We start from the raw sequence: 12130 nt of genomic DNA, 5'->3' as shown, positions 1-12130 counted from the left end.
TTTAGGAAATTTTATTAGTGAGACATAGCAACATAATATAGATTCAACCTTTCACGAACCTCAAAACTGGAAAATACCTCCAAAATATATCAATTGCTTATAGTAACATACAACTTCTTTTCTACAGCTATCAGTGTGGATGGGATGTGCAGATACCAGTGCCCAGATAATTTCATCCGGCTAGCCAACAGCTATTACTACCTGAGTGTTTATATGGACTGGACAACACCTCCAAAATATATCACTCTTGTATAATAACACACAATTTCTTTTTTACAGCTATCAGTGTGGATGGGATGGACAAGCGCAGATACCAGTGCCCAGATAATTTCATCCGGCTAGCCAACAGCTGTTACTACCTGAGTGTTTATATGGACACATGGCGAGGGGCTCAGTTTACGTGTCAAGACATGAATGGCAGCCACCTCGCTACGCCAGACAGAAAGTGGAAAGATCGGAGGCTCAAGAAACTCCTCAGCATGGAAATGGCAGGTAACTAAATAGCTAAATTTAAATCCTTCAGGAGAACAGTATATCAAAATAACCAGTACTAACTACCAATAACTCACCTAAAGCAAGAATAGTCATATATTTAAACTAATTCACTAACAGACAAATTCTTTGGTACTTGCTAATCATAAAAAATGTCTAAATAATGAATTCACCACATATTACAACACAAAATTCAGGAAAACCAGTGACGTCACTGGAAGAAAGACTTAAATGAAAAAATGACCATGCTTTTTATATTACTATCTATTTCCAAACGACAAAATTAATGTTTTTTTTTTAGTTTGACACCTTTTTGCTTCCTCTATGGCCATCATAATCTGATTTACTGGGCCCGTGGGAACGTACAGGTTTGAAGAAACTGATTAACCTTTCATCGTGGTATGCCATACATGGTGTATCATTCCCTTCCACAGTTGCCATACATAGTAGACTATGAACAGTTGACTGACCAACAGGCAATAATATCTAATGGAATTTTACATGGAACTTTCTCAGCCTTAACATATTTTACAGTAGATGTTGAATGAACCTGTGGTCCCAAAATATCATATTGGCCATTTACTCTGTGCTTTGTTCAAATGGAAATAAACTAATCAGCTGTTCTGGTAAGTTAGTGAGTCTGTCTATTAACAGCATTTGTATTTTAATTTTAATTACATGGAGTATTGCTCGTATGTATTGTTGATTATAATGCACTGTTTATGTAGTGAGCATTGTGTAACTGTAATGAAATTTTACAAGTGTTAAGAACAAAATAAATTAGCAAGTGGTAGTAATACAGAATAGTTTTACAAACTACTGAGTAACACTGATGTATTTTTATTTTAAATCCAAGCTTAGAGTAATATAATTGCTTTTAACAAAAATGCCTTTCAAAATATTAATACTGAATATAAATATAAATTGTAAAAATATTTTTATAAAATTACTGAAATTGTCACAAGAGTTCCAGGGATGAATACATAAAAGACATTAAAAACCAGTTTAAAAAGTTGAATTGGACATACGTTTAATGTAAAAATACAATACTTATATAAAATGATAATAATATGAAAATATTTTAAAAATTTTAAACAAAAAATAATGACGGGTACATACATGGACAGTTGTTGTGTAAAAATTACCAACCATGTGCTCTACATTATATATTTCGAATTTTAAAATATATTTTTTTTATCTATTGAAATCAATACTACATATTTTTATTAAAATGTTAATATGTTTATGAATTTGTTATGAAAAATATTTTCTTCTTTTCATTCTGCTCCCAAAACATGTTCAAAATGTTGTTTTATTAATTGAATAATCTTGTTTTATAAGAAACATGAAAGATGAATGGACTATTGATCGCTTTGGTAGTAAGCAATACAGCAACTATTGTGTCCAGCTGGTCTATACGTTGGCCCTAGTCCAAACTAAATGTTTATGTCTGCCTATGTTGTTATCCAGAGTCAGTTTACACTGACCACAGCATAGTCTATAGATGTGTCAATCACAGCACTTTTATAATTGTATTACGGTTTTAGAACAACCACTGTTAGTGTTAGCTTTGGGTAGAAACTTTATTTACAACACAAGTCAAATAATGGCTATAATATCAATCTGTACAATGTGCACACTCACAACACAAGAACAGCCAGCCACTATACCCTACCACAAACACAGATTGGCACTCTTTGAAAGGCAGCCAACTTATAAAGGGACCAAATTCTTGAACATCCTGCCCGAAAAAATAAAAAACACTAACTGTACCAAGGAGATGCGGAACTTGCTAGTCAAATGGCTCCTAGAAAGACCCTTCTACTCCATAGAAGAATTTGAGAACTGGAGAAGAGAACCCCTACAAGACAATGAGATCTACGCACCATGACGGGGACGGGACAACAAACCCAACTTCAAAGAGGAGAAGACACATATTAATATGACTCATGTACTTTTCTCTATGATAATGTACACAGTTTGTAATAAATAAAAATAAATTTGAAATTATAGAATTAAATATTTTGTATGCTCACCAAATGTATTAAAATAAAATTTAATGATTATTAATTTTGTAATAGTCAGTTTCACTGTATTTTGTGCTTATAGATTTTTATGATTATTACAAGAATCTTACAAGAAAATTGGGGATAAACATATATTTACATCACCTACAAGAAATGTCTTTACTTTATTTCTCTGACATAATGTGTTTCTTTTTTAAATTGTGTCTTATACAAAAACATACTCCTCTTAGAGTATCTCTTTACCTGTGATAGTGTTCAGGAAGTAAGCTTAAACATAACGAATTTTAATAAAAACAAGCCATGTAACCCGATATCACAGTTGTAAAAACCAGATACGATCAACTCGACCAGACAGAAATTATGCAAATGAAGCTCAAGTCTGTAAGTTAGCAATTTAAGTCAAATGAGTCATGCGTCTGAGTACTCTCCAGCCAGCACTAGAGCGGAGACCTTGTCTCGGATATTTTTAGTTACAGATGATAACAATACAACTTGACAAGATTCACTGCCGATTGCCTTGGACGTGTTTTCTCTTGTTACTTGGCAAATTTGAAGTTTCACAACACAATTACCATTTCTGTGCTATCAAAGCCATTATCTCGGCTATTTATACGAAACCCACAAGAGGCTGTATAATGCCTGCAATACCCATACTAGGCAGGTCTTGTAGTCCGTCGGTTGTATTGATCAGATTCTCTGAACTAACACAGCTGTCAATAATGATTTGTTGTTATCGCATTTATTCATTTCAGTGTGAAATCAAAACATTGTTATACATAGTGATATTTTAGTGATATTCTTGTAATGTAAATCCTGCACTTCGATGAGCGATACATTGAATTGTATTACTTAAAACATTGAAAATAATAAGATAAGAAAACCAACACATACAAGAGCTATAATTTTTTAATAATTTGAAAAATACTTTATGATATTAGATAAGCATTATTTTCTTCAAAAGTTTGACTCAAGTTTAACCTTTTAGTAATACAAACAGTATTAAATGGTACAACTATTTCAAGTCTATTTACCATGCGGACACTGGATAGTTCAAAGACTTTAAATAAGAATGCCAATGGCTTATAAGTACTTATATGACTTATTAGTGCATAAGCATATTGTCACAATTTCCCAGATGAAAATCAGGGGGTTTTATTTTTTAACTACATGGTTTGAATAATCATGACGTATTTTGAATTTTAAAAACATGCAGTCTTCATAACAATTCAGTATTAGTAACTACAGGAATTAACTTTAAACAAATTTAGTTGTAGAGTACATTGTATTCTTATATACTTAACTGAAACATATTTAACACTAAAAAACATATAAATACTCAAGAATTTATTACAAAATTACGAGCATTTTGTAATTTCAAATCGAGCAAAATATTACAAATCAAATATTGTACATGTTGAGTTATGATCACGTTAAAATGTTTTGCCAAACTCCTTGTAGACCATCCTCCATTTGATGTGAAGAGTCAATACGTACTTTAAAAACTTTTCTTAAGCCCAGTATTCATTTACTAAGTTTAACTTTCAAAACTTGAACCAAGACAAGAATATTAAACCACTTAGAACAAGACTTACATTGTACAAGTTTCAAACTTTAAACCAGTGTAATTTTTAACGAGTGTACCTTTTCAGGTCGGATTTGCGGCATTGTACTATACTAATAGGTACCTTTAATTTGTACTACTCAACCTATGCTCTAATTTTTTATTTTCTTCTGACTCCTAGTGGGCCATCCCCTTACATGATAAAAATGGTAGTTACTTCAAAAAGTAGATTTATAGGTGCATTAATAATGTACCAAGTTTTATTCCTTTATCTGTAATAATCATTCAGGAATTTTTAAAACCCATGCTGGTCTTTTTTTACACCCTGTATATCTCTACACTACTTCAAATCAAATCAGATTTTTATTGCCGGAACATTCTATAATGCATGGCAAAAGTCAACTTTTTACTTGCTAGAATTTTGTCATACACCCCACAATACTTAGTATTTGAACAAAAATTATTTAACATTTGACCTTTCACATTTTATTTTAAATCCATTTGTTGCACTTGTTATTCATTAATCACCAAAATAATAAATGCTGTATGGTGTAAAACGATGAGAAACTTCTTAACCAATCTTTTGTTGAAAAAGCTATTTGAACAATCCCGCCAGAGACTATTTCCAGACCACTATGAAATCTATGACAGTCCAGTCCAGTCGCATCCACAAAGAGATAACAATAGGGATTGGCCAAGAGCCTCGGGTATATATAGCTGCTGGATCTGACGCACTGTAACGCTGGAGTAGTCGAGGGATTTATGTGTTACACAGTGTCCTGACCACACACAGTAGCTGTGTAACATTCACCAGACCGTAGATGTGTAACAACTGTGTGGCCTAGGGTGATATCATTAACTGGGGCACTTGGACAAATTTAGACCCTTCTGGAACAATAAACTATAGAATACCAACAGCTAGCACTTGTGTTGATGAAAAAAGTATGGAGTACATTAAGCTCCAGCTTATTTCTTATTGAAACATGTTTCACAGTATGCTCCAAATTATTTTTTATTGGAGCACTTTTCACACTAATCTCCTGCTTATTTGTTATACAAATATGTTTCACACTAATCTCCTGCTTATTTTTTATAAAAACATGTTGCACACTAATCTCCTGCTTATTTTTTATAAAAACATATTTCATACTAATCTCCTGCTTATTTGTTATACAAATATGTTTTCACACTAATCTCCAGCTTATTTTTTATAAAAACATGTTACATACTAATCTCCTGCTTATTTTTTATACAAACATGTTTCACACTAATCTCCTGCTTATTTTTTATACAAACATGTTTCATACTAAGGTCCTGTTTTTTTAAAAACACGTTTCACACTAATCTCCTGCTTATTTTTTATTAAAACATGTTTCATACTAAGCTCCTGCTTTTTTATTAAAACATGTTTCACACTAATTAGCATACATTTTTGCTTTATTTCTTCGGACTTTGGCAATAAACATACCTTGAACCTATTTAATTTTAGAAATATTGTACATTGAGAATTATTATTACATTAAAAATTTATAAATTATAAAATATTAAATGTATCTACAAATTTTAAAATGATTCTAATTTATTCTATTTAGTTAATTTAAAAATTACTATGTCATAACATAATTAAATGCCAAGAAATTAGTACATTAATAAAATTACCAACTTGACATGCCTACATACTTATATATTGTAAGGACATTATTAAGGTAAACATGAATTAAGATTAAGTTGATAACATGTTAACACCCAGCCTAGAAATGCACCACAGGTTACAACATGTTTTTTTATCAATTCCATTTATTAAACCCTATGATTGCTACATATAATCAGTCATATAAATAAAGTATTTTTAACTACATAAAAGGAGCTACAATGATGTCATCAGTACTAATGGTATTATCAAGTGATGTCATACGTCATGAAGACCTAATATTAGAGATGAAACTATTGATATAGCATGTATTAATGTTTACATACTATTATAATTGCTAAATATATTTTTATAAATTAATTGATTTTACTTAGTCCTACCATTGTGGTCAATTTGTAGCAAAACATTTGATAAACTGGGGGAAATCCAAGTCAGCTGATCAGAGCAGTTTACTTAAAGCAGCTGATAATTCAATTCAGAAACAATAAAAAACTACAGTACTATTAAAAACTCTCAAGCTAAAACCTGGGATTTTCCCATCTTTTTATCACTTATATGGTTAATTTATAGAAAACAAAGTCAGTTTAGTATACTTAAAATATTTCAAATAAACATATTTATTAGCACAGAGTAATACATAATATAGTACAGTGAAGAATTCTGCAGCATTTACAAACACATGTACATGATACCACTATGGTTTCACTGGGCCTGAATGTGTAAATGATTAAGGATTAATATTAGATCAGGATGTTCAGCTAACTCCAATAATTTAATTTCTTGTACAATTCACACATTTTTCAAGTAAATATCATTAAAATTCCAGGATAATTGAACCAAAAAATTGTAGTCCTTGCAAGTCTTTCTCAAGGTTATATAATGTTTAGTTACTGTATTAAAAATATATCTGGTACAATAAAATGTATTCTTTTATTAAATTATGTTCTATCTAATATTCAATTGTTTAATAACATTTAAAAATGTTTTGTCAGAATGACATTATTTGCGTACATTTAAATTTATTTTGAATAAGTGAGGGATTTTAAGAAATAAATGAATTTTCCTGTTAACACTTTTTTTATCAACAAAAATACAAAATAGCAAATGTATTAACCTCCATAAAATAAGTAGATGAGCTATTTATAGAACTTAAAGAAACACCGGAGTATGATATTTCTTTCAAAGCCAATAACAAATTATGGCAATCACTGAGTACCATACACCACCATAAACTAGACTGTTATAGACATAGAAAGACTAAACTGATTGACCTGCATGACACCACGTACTTTCACTGGTGGCGAGTGGCCTTGAACTGTCCACTCATCTCACAACCCTCTACCCTCTCTTTCATGAAGTCAGCGCTGTCCAATATCCTTGAACTTAATCATAAAAAAATCAACATTAGACGTGCTCCGTTTATTTTAAACTTTTTACACATTTTTCTCAAAATTCCTGTACATATCCTGCATTTTTTTTTCCCGTACACAGTAAATTTAAGTACAATTCCCGCACTTCCTACATTCCCGCACACTGGACACCCTGCTGATCTCCTTTGCTGCCTATGGATACGGCTATGGCTCTCTAACAGAGAGATCAAATTATGAAATATAAGTTCATTGTTAGGGAGGTCAATGCATTTGTAAATCCATTCACTCCGTTTTCCCTTACAAATGCTTTATATCGTTGGTAACAATGCCGTTGGCATAGAAAGAAACATATGAAAATAAAACTTCTAGCCTAGTTAACCAAGATAAGTCCAAACCATAGGGTCTTTGCTGTTTTGGTACGTTGCTGAAATCCCACTCTCGAATGCAAAATGTCTTTGTTTCCATCACCTAAAGGTGATCCAGACATATGGCTTCATCTCACACAAGGAGCTAGCACAGCAAAGCTAATTCCAACTCATCTTAGCTCACACCCATTCCCAAAAACTAACCTCCTAGTAGCTACAACACCAGCTCCCATCGATACAGCTATTACTGTTACTATAAGCAAATAGAGAGGACATAAGAACAATTCATAACACCTGTAAACCGTATTATATTCTAAATATAGTTCAGTATACGAAAATAATTAAGTCGTTGGTGACTTCTTTATGTTTCAGCACGTCTAGAAAGGTGGATAGGTGGCATCTTTGACTGGGGACGACACAAATGGGTCTGGGGAGCAACTGGCCGGCGTATCAAATATCAGGTTTAGTTCATACTTAGATCATAATCTGTCTTGTGAAAGTGTTTCAACATTTTACTATTATTCTGAAACATCCAGAAATAACATTAAGATAAAATTGTATGCCAATATTGAATGACCTCTTTATTACAAAAACAGTAACTATCATATCAGAAAGCCTATATACTTGTACAGTACTATATACATTAAATTTATCAGTTGTAAAATAATTTTCGATTATAATTTACTATTTTTAGAGAGATACTAGCTATTTCTCGCAGCTTCACATGCTTTACATAAGCTTTGCCTGTGTATGTGCACTTCTGGTTCAAGGGAATTATATCTCCACTGCCGATGTAAAGTTTGCTTTCTTGCCATGATCAAGAAAATGTGTGTATGTTTATAGCCATTGTACACATACATGTACTTTATTATAAAGTGATCTAACACTCAAGCTTTAAGTTCAACCAGAAATTTATCTTGAAGACAAATATACATCATAACTTAGCGCCTTCAAGTAGTGTTTGGCTACTTAATATATATAACTGTCTTATAATTGTAGTTTATAGTGAGGAGTAATTGCAACCTGGGGTGACAAGTTACAGACAAACATTAATTTGTATGTATATAGATAGAGGTCCTTGTTGTATACTTTTATACTATTTATATTATCTAATGCATGCTCTTAAAAAAGTATTGAATGATTCGAGATAGAAATACAGGATGGGGGTTAGGAGGGTTAAAATGCATTCTCTTGTAATTGTTGCTGTAATGTGTTTTTATACCTCATCGACTTTTTGATTGATAGGGGAATGATTTTTATTAATATTTGTAAAATTATGATATTTTCTGGTAGCATTATAATGTTGTTATTTAATTATTATTGCGAACAGACATATATGAAGAGAAACTCTGTATTCACCCAAATTTATATGTGTAATTAATAATTGCTTGTAATTGGGTAAATGCCTGTTTTTTCTTTTTTAAAGCATTTTTGCAAAATAAATAAGTAAACCTTTTCAAGTAATTTTTCTAAACTGAGTATATCAAATACTTCTTTGGCTGAAATAACTATTGTAGTAATCCATGTTATTCTATTGGACATGTACAGTGTTTTGCTAACTAAATAATTTTGTCACTTAACACTTTGCAAGAAAATGCTGAACAATTCTAATTTGAAGTATTGACAGTAGCAGACGCCTTACTGTACATATCAGTTTGAGGGTACACAAGAGTACTCGCGTTGAAGGTGTTAATCAATATCTGTAAATGGGTGTTTCCTTACACTTTTTGGAACCAAAATAATAATAGATCAGTTCATGTATATAGAAAGATAATTTTTGTAACTTGTTTTGGAACAGGGATTCACGAGGAATTCGAATAATGAGAACGAGTGGCACTGCATCGCCATGGACCCGGTACTACTTTATCGTTGGAAATCGGAGAGCTGCGTCAAACGCAAACACTACATCTGCGAGTTACCTCTACGCAACATCGGAGCCAAGCCCACCGACATCTACCCTAGGCGACGTAAGGGACACCGGAGGAGGAAGGGGCACAAACGGCGCAAGAACCGTTTCAACAAGGAACCAAACAGTATTCTGTAAATAACTTATCTTCTTTAAGTTGGAACTTTGTTTCTGACTTGCAGATGAAAATGACTACCATTGGACGGACAAACTATGGATTTATTTGATTCCTTGAGATCTGTAACAATCTAAAAACATATGCAGTGTTTTTTTTTTTTTAAGTTGCCATCTTGAATTCCCTCAACAATAATTATGGTAAACTGACACACAAAGTCATATACTATCGTTTGTTAATGATGTTCAAACAAGATTACCACAAAGTAGTTGCTAGTTTATCAATGTTTTAGTTAATGTTTGGAACTTTGCTATTAGTTCCTGCATATACTGTATTGAATCAATAAGCACGAAAAGAAAAGAAAAATAATTATAACTCTGCTAACTATAAGAAAAAGAGGTAACCAAAACTAAAATACTAAAATGGCATACCTATTCTGTAAAGACAAAATATACAACACATTATGTGTTAATTATATGGTAAATATAAAATGTAGGCTAATTTACTACCATAGCTGATAATCTAGCTTATTGATTATTTATATTCATCTTTGTACAAAAGTTATCTAAGTTAAGAATATTTGTTTAGTTTAAAATAAGCTTCTCTTGTTTGTACGTTTTCTTGTGAATAATATTAATTACATCTTTAATAACCTAAATGTATTTACCATGAGCATATAATAATGATCTTGTAGATTATTCTTAAAAGTTGTTTAAAATATGTTCCTGCCTTACTTACATTAGAGATAAGTATTATTCTAGTAAAGCTAACTTTTAAGAGCAGAATAATTATCTGTATTGGTAGCTACAGTTTTTTATTCTTATGATTCTTGAAGCGAAAGCTTGATTATAATTAATTATGTATGATGAAATTCTGTACAATACACATTATCTGATCGTATTCACGTTAAATTCAATGTTATTAATAATGCAGTTCTTACAAACTGACTTAAATTCATAACGTTCAAATTATTTATCGCAAAATCACTTATGAAAACATTACCATGATAACTTTTACTTTACATTGTTCAATAACGAGACATCAATCTTGCATGTATATAATATAATTTCATAATTTAGCTGTGATATTTTAACAGAAATTAAAATTTAAAATTTCACCTTGTCTAATACATTGCGATACTACTTAATTACTGATCAGGGTTGCTACAGGAGTCCAATAATGAAATTCCCTGACTTTTCCCTGATTTCCCAGACCAAATTTTTCATTTTTCCCTAACTTTTTTCGACGCAATCCCCAGGGTTTTAGGCAATTAATGGGTGGAAAAAAGCGGTGTTGAGGCTAACAGGGTGGCAAATATAAAAAAGCAAAAAAGCCTGCTTCATGCGCCGCATCGTCTGCAGGCTTGGACTCGGCGCGGCAGCAGTAAGTTTATTTGTGTAAAGGGATTTTATATTTTTCCCTAACCAACGTCGAAATTCCCTGACTTTTCCCTGACTTGAGACCGGATTCCCTGACTTTTCCCTGATTTCCAGTCCTGTTTTTTTCCTTGACTTCCCTGATTTCCCTGACCTGTAGCATCCCTGCTGATCTAGTTTATCGTTAGCTTCATTTTATGGCTGACCTAAAACTAATTTCACGATATGTGAAACCATTTACATCAAGTTGTACCACAAGATCACTTAATCCTGACACGTGGTTGATACAAGGAAAGGACTATACAGACTGGTTGCCATGCATGACAAAGTGATGATTGTCAACGTTGTATTGTAGTTCTATGCTAATACTTATTTTTTTGCTCTTATAGTATTAAGGATACAACAATTTCCTACTCCATCTTTCCAAGTTGTGTTCATTGTTCTGTCTACCTGCTTGTATTAATTTGTACATTGTACTTACATATTTAAAATATTAACTGTACATGCATAAAATTAAGTGTTTTTTGAAATAAAGTTAGGAAGCTTTTTATTTACCTTTTGACATAAAAATCTACCTTACTAATCTTATAAACATAAATATTTATATTTACCTATTTCCTTGGTTTATAAGACACTATTCAAAATTCAAAAAAATTTTTAATTGTGTTGGTGATACAACAAATTTGCAAATTTTGTTTAAACACAATGAAATCTACATATTATTAAAACCAATTTCATGACAGTTCAAAAAATATACCCCTGGGCTCAGTCAGAAGAAAGGTAGATCGTATGAGGCTGTCAACTGACGATGCATTTTTAGTTTGGATGTTTCATTCGCACAATACTGATACGACAGCAACCCTCAATGTTGGCATGTTAATAAATAACCATAAGACTTTCAAACCTTTAGAAAGTTCATAATCTTTGAACCTTACAAGGCAAAAATTGTTTTAACCAAATAAATGTCTTTGTAAAATTGTGGATTTGATTTAATTACATTTAATCTTAAATTATGATTTTAAAAACATTAACCACCATTTTTAAACATTTTATTACTTAAGACTGGCTTAATGAAGTTATCCAAGCTATGTACAAAAACATTGTCTATGTACCATGTTGGTCTGAATCTATTGAGAAATATGGTAATTATTGTGTTTACAAATATTCCTACTATGTTGTGTACTAATTAAAACTTAATACATCCGCTGTTTGGAAACCATACATGATACCAAAAAACATGTAAAAACAAACATTGTTATAAATGACC

The 12130-nt window shown here is 31.6% G+C and overlaps 1 protein-coding gene across 1 annotated transcript; it reads left to right on the top strand.

Annotated features, from left to right (window-relative positions):
- Nucleotides 1-242: 242 nt before the first annotated feature.
- Nucleotides 243-9932, top strand: LOC124372226 (lithostathine-1-beta-like). Its single transcript, XM_046830602.1, has 3 exons — nt 243-492; nt 7839-7927; nt 9265-9932. The coding sequence occupies exons 1-3, from the start codon at nt 297-299 to the stop codon at nt 9508-9510; spliced, it is 531 nt and encodes a 176-aa protein (XP_046686558.1). The 5' UTR covers nt 243-296; the 3' UTR covers nt 9511-9932.
- The last annotated feature ends 2198 nt before the right edge of the window (nt 9933-12130 follow it).

Source organism: Homalodisca vitripennis, unplaced genomic scaffold, assembly GCF_021130785.1.
Source record: "Homalodisca vitripennis isolate AUS2020 unplaced genomic scaffold, UT_GWSS_2.1 ScUCBcl_2773;HRSCAF=7858, whole genome shotgun sequence".
Classification (NCBI taxonomy): Eukaryota; Metazoa; Arthropoda; class Insecta; order Hemiptera; family Cicadellidae; genus Homalodisca; species Homalodisca vitripennis.
This window is presented reverse-complemented; position numbering and strand designations above follow the sequence as displayed.

Coding starts and splice junctions, on each gene's coding strand:
- LOC124372226 (XM_046830602.1), top strand. CDS start 297: ATGGACAAGCGCAGATACCAGTGCCCAGATAATTTCATCCGGCTAGCC. Junction 493..7,838: donor CCTCAGCATGGAAATGGCAG/GTAACTAAATAG, acceptor TTTATGTTTCAG/CACGTCTAGAAAGGTGGATA. Junction 7,928..9,264: donor GCCGGCGTATCAAATATCAG/GTTTAGTTCATA, acceptor GTTTTGGAACAG/GGATTCACGAGGAATTCGAA.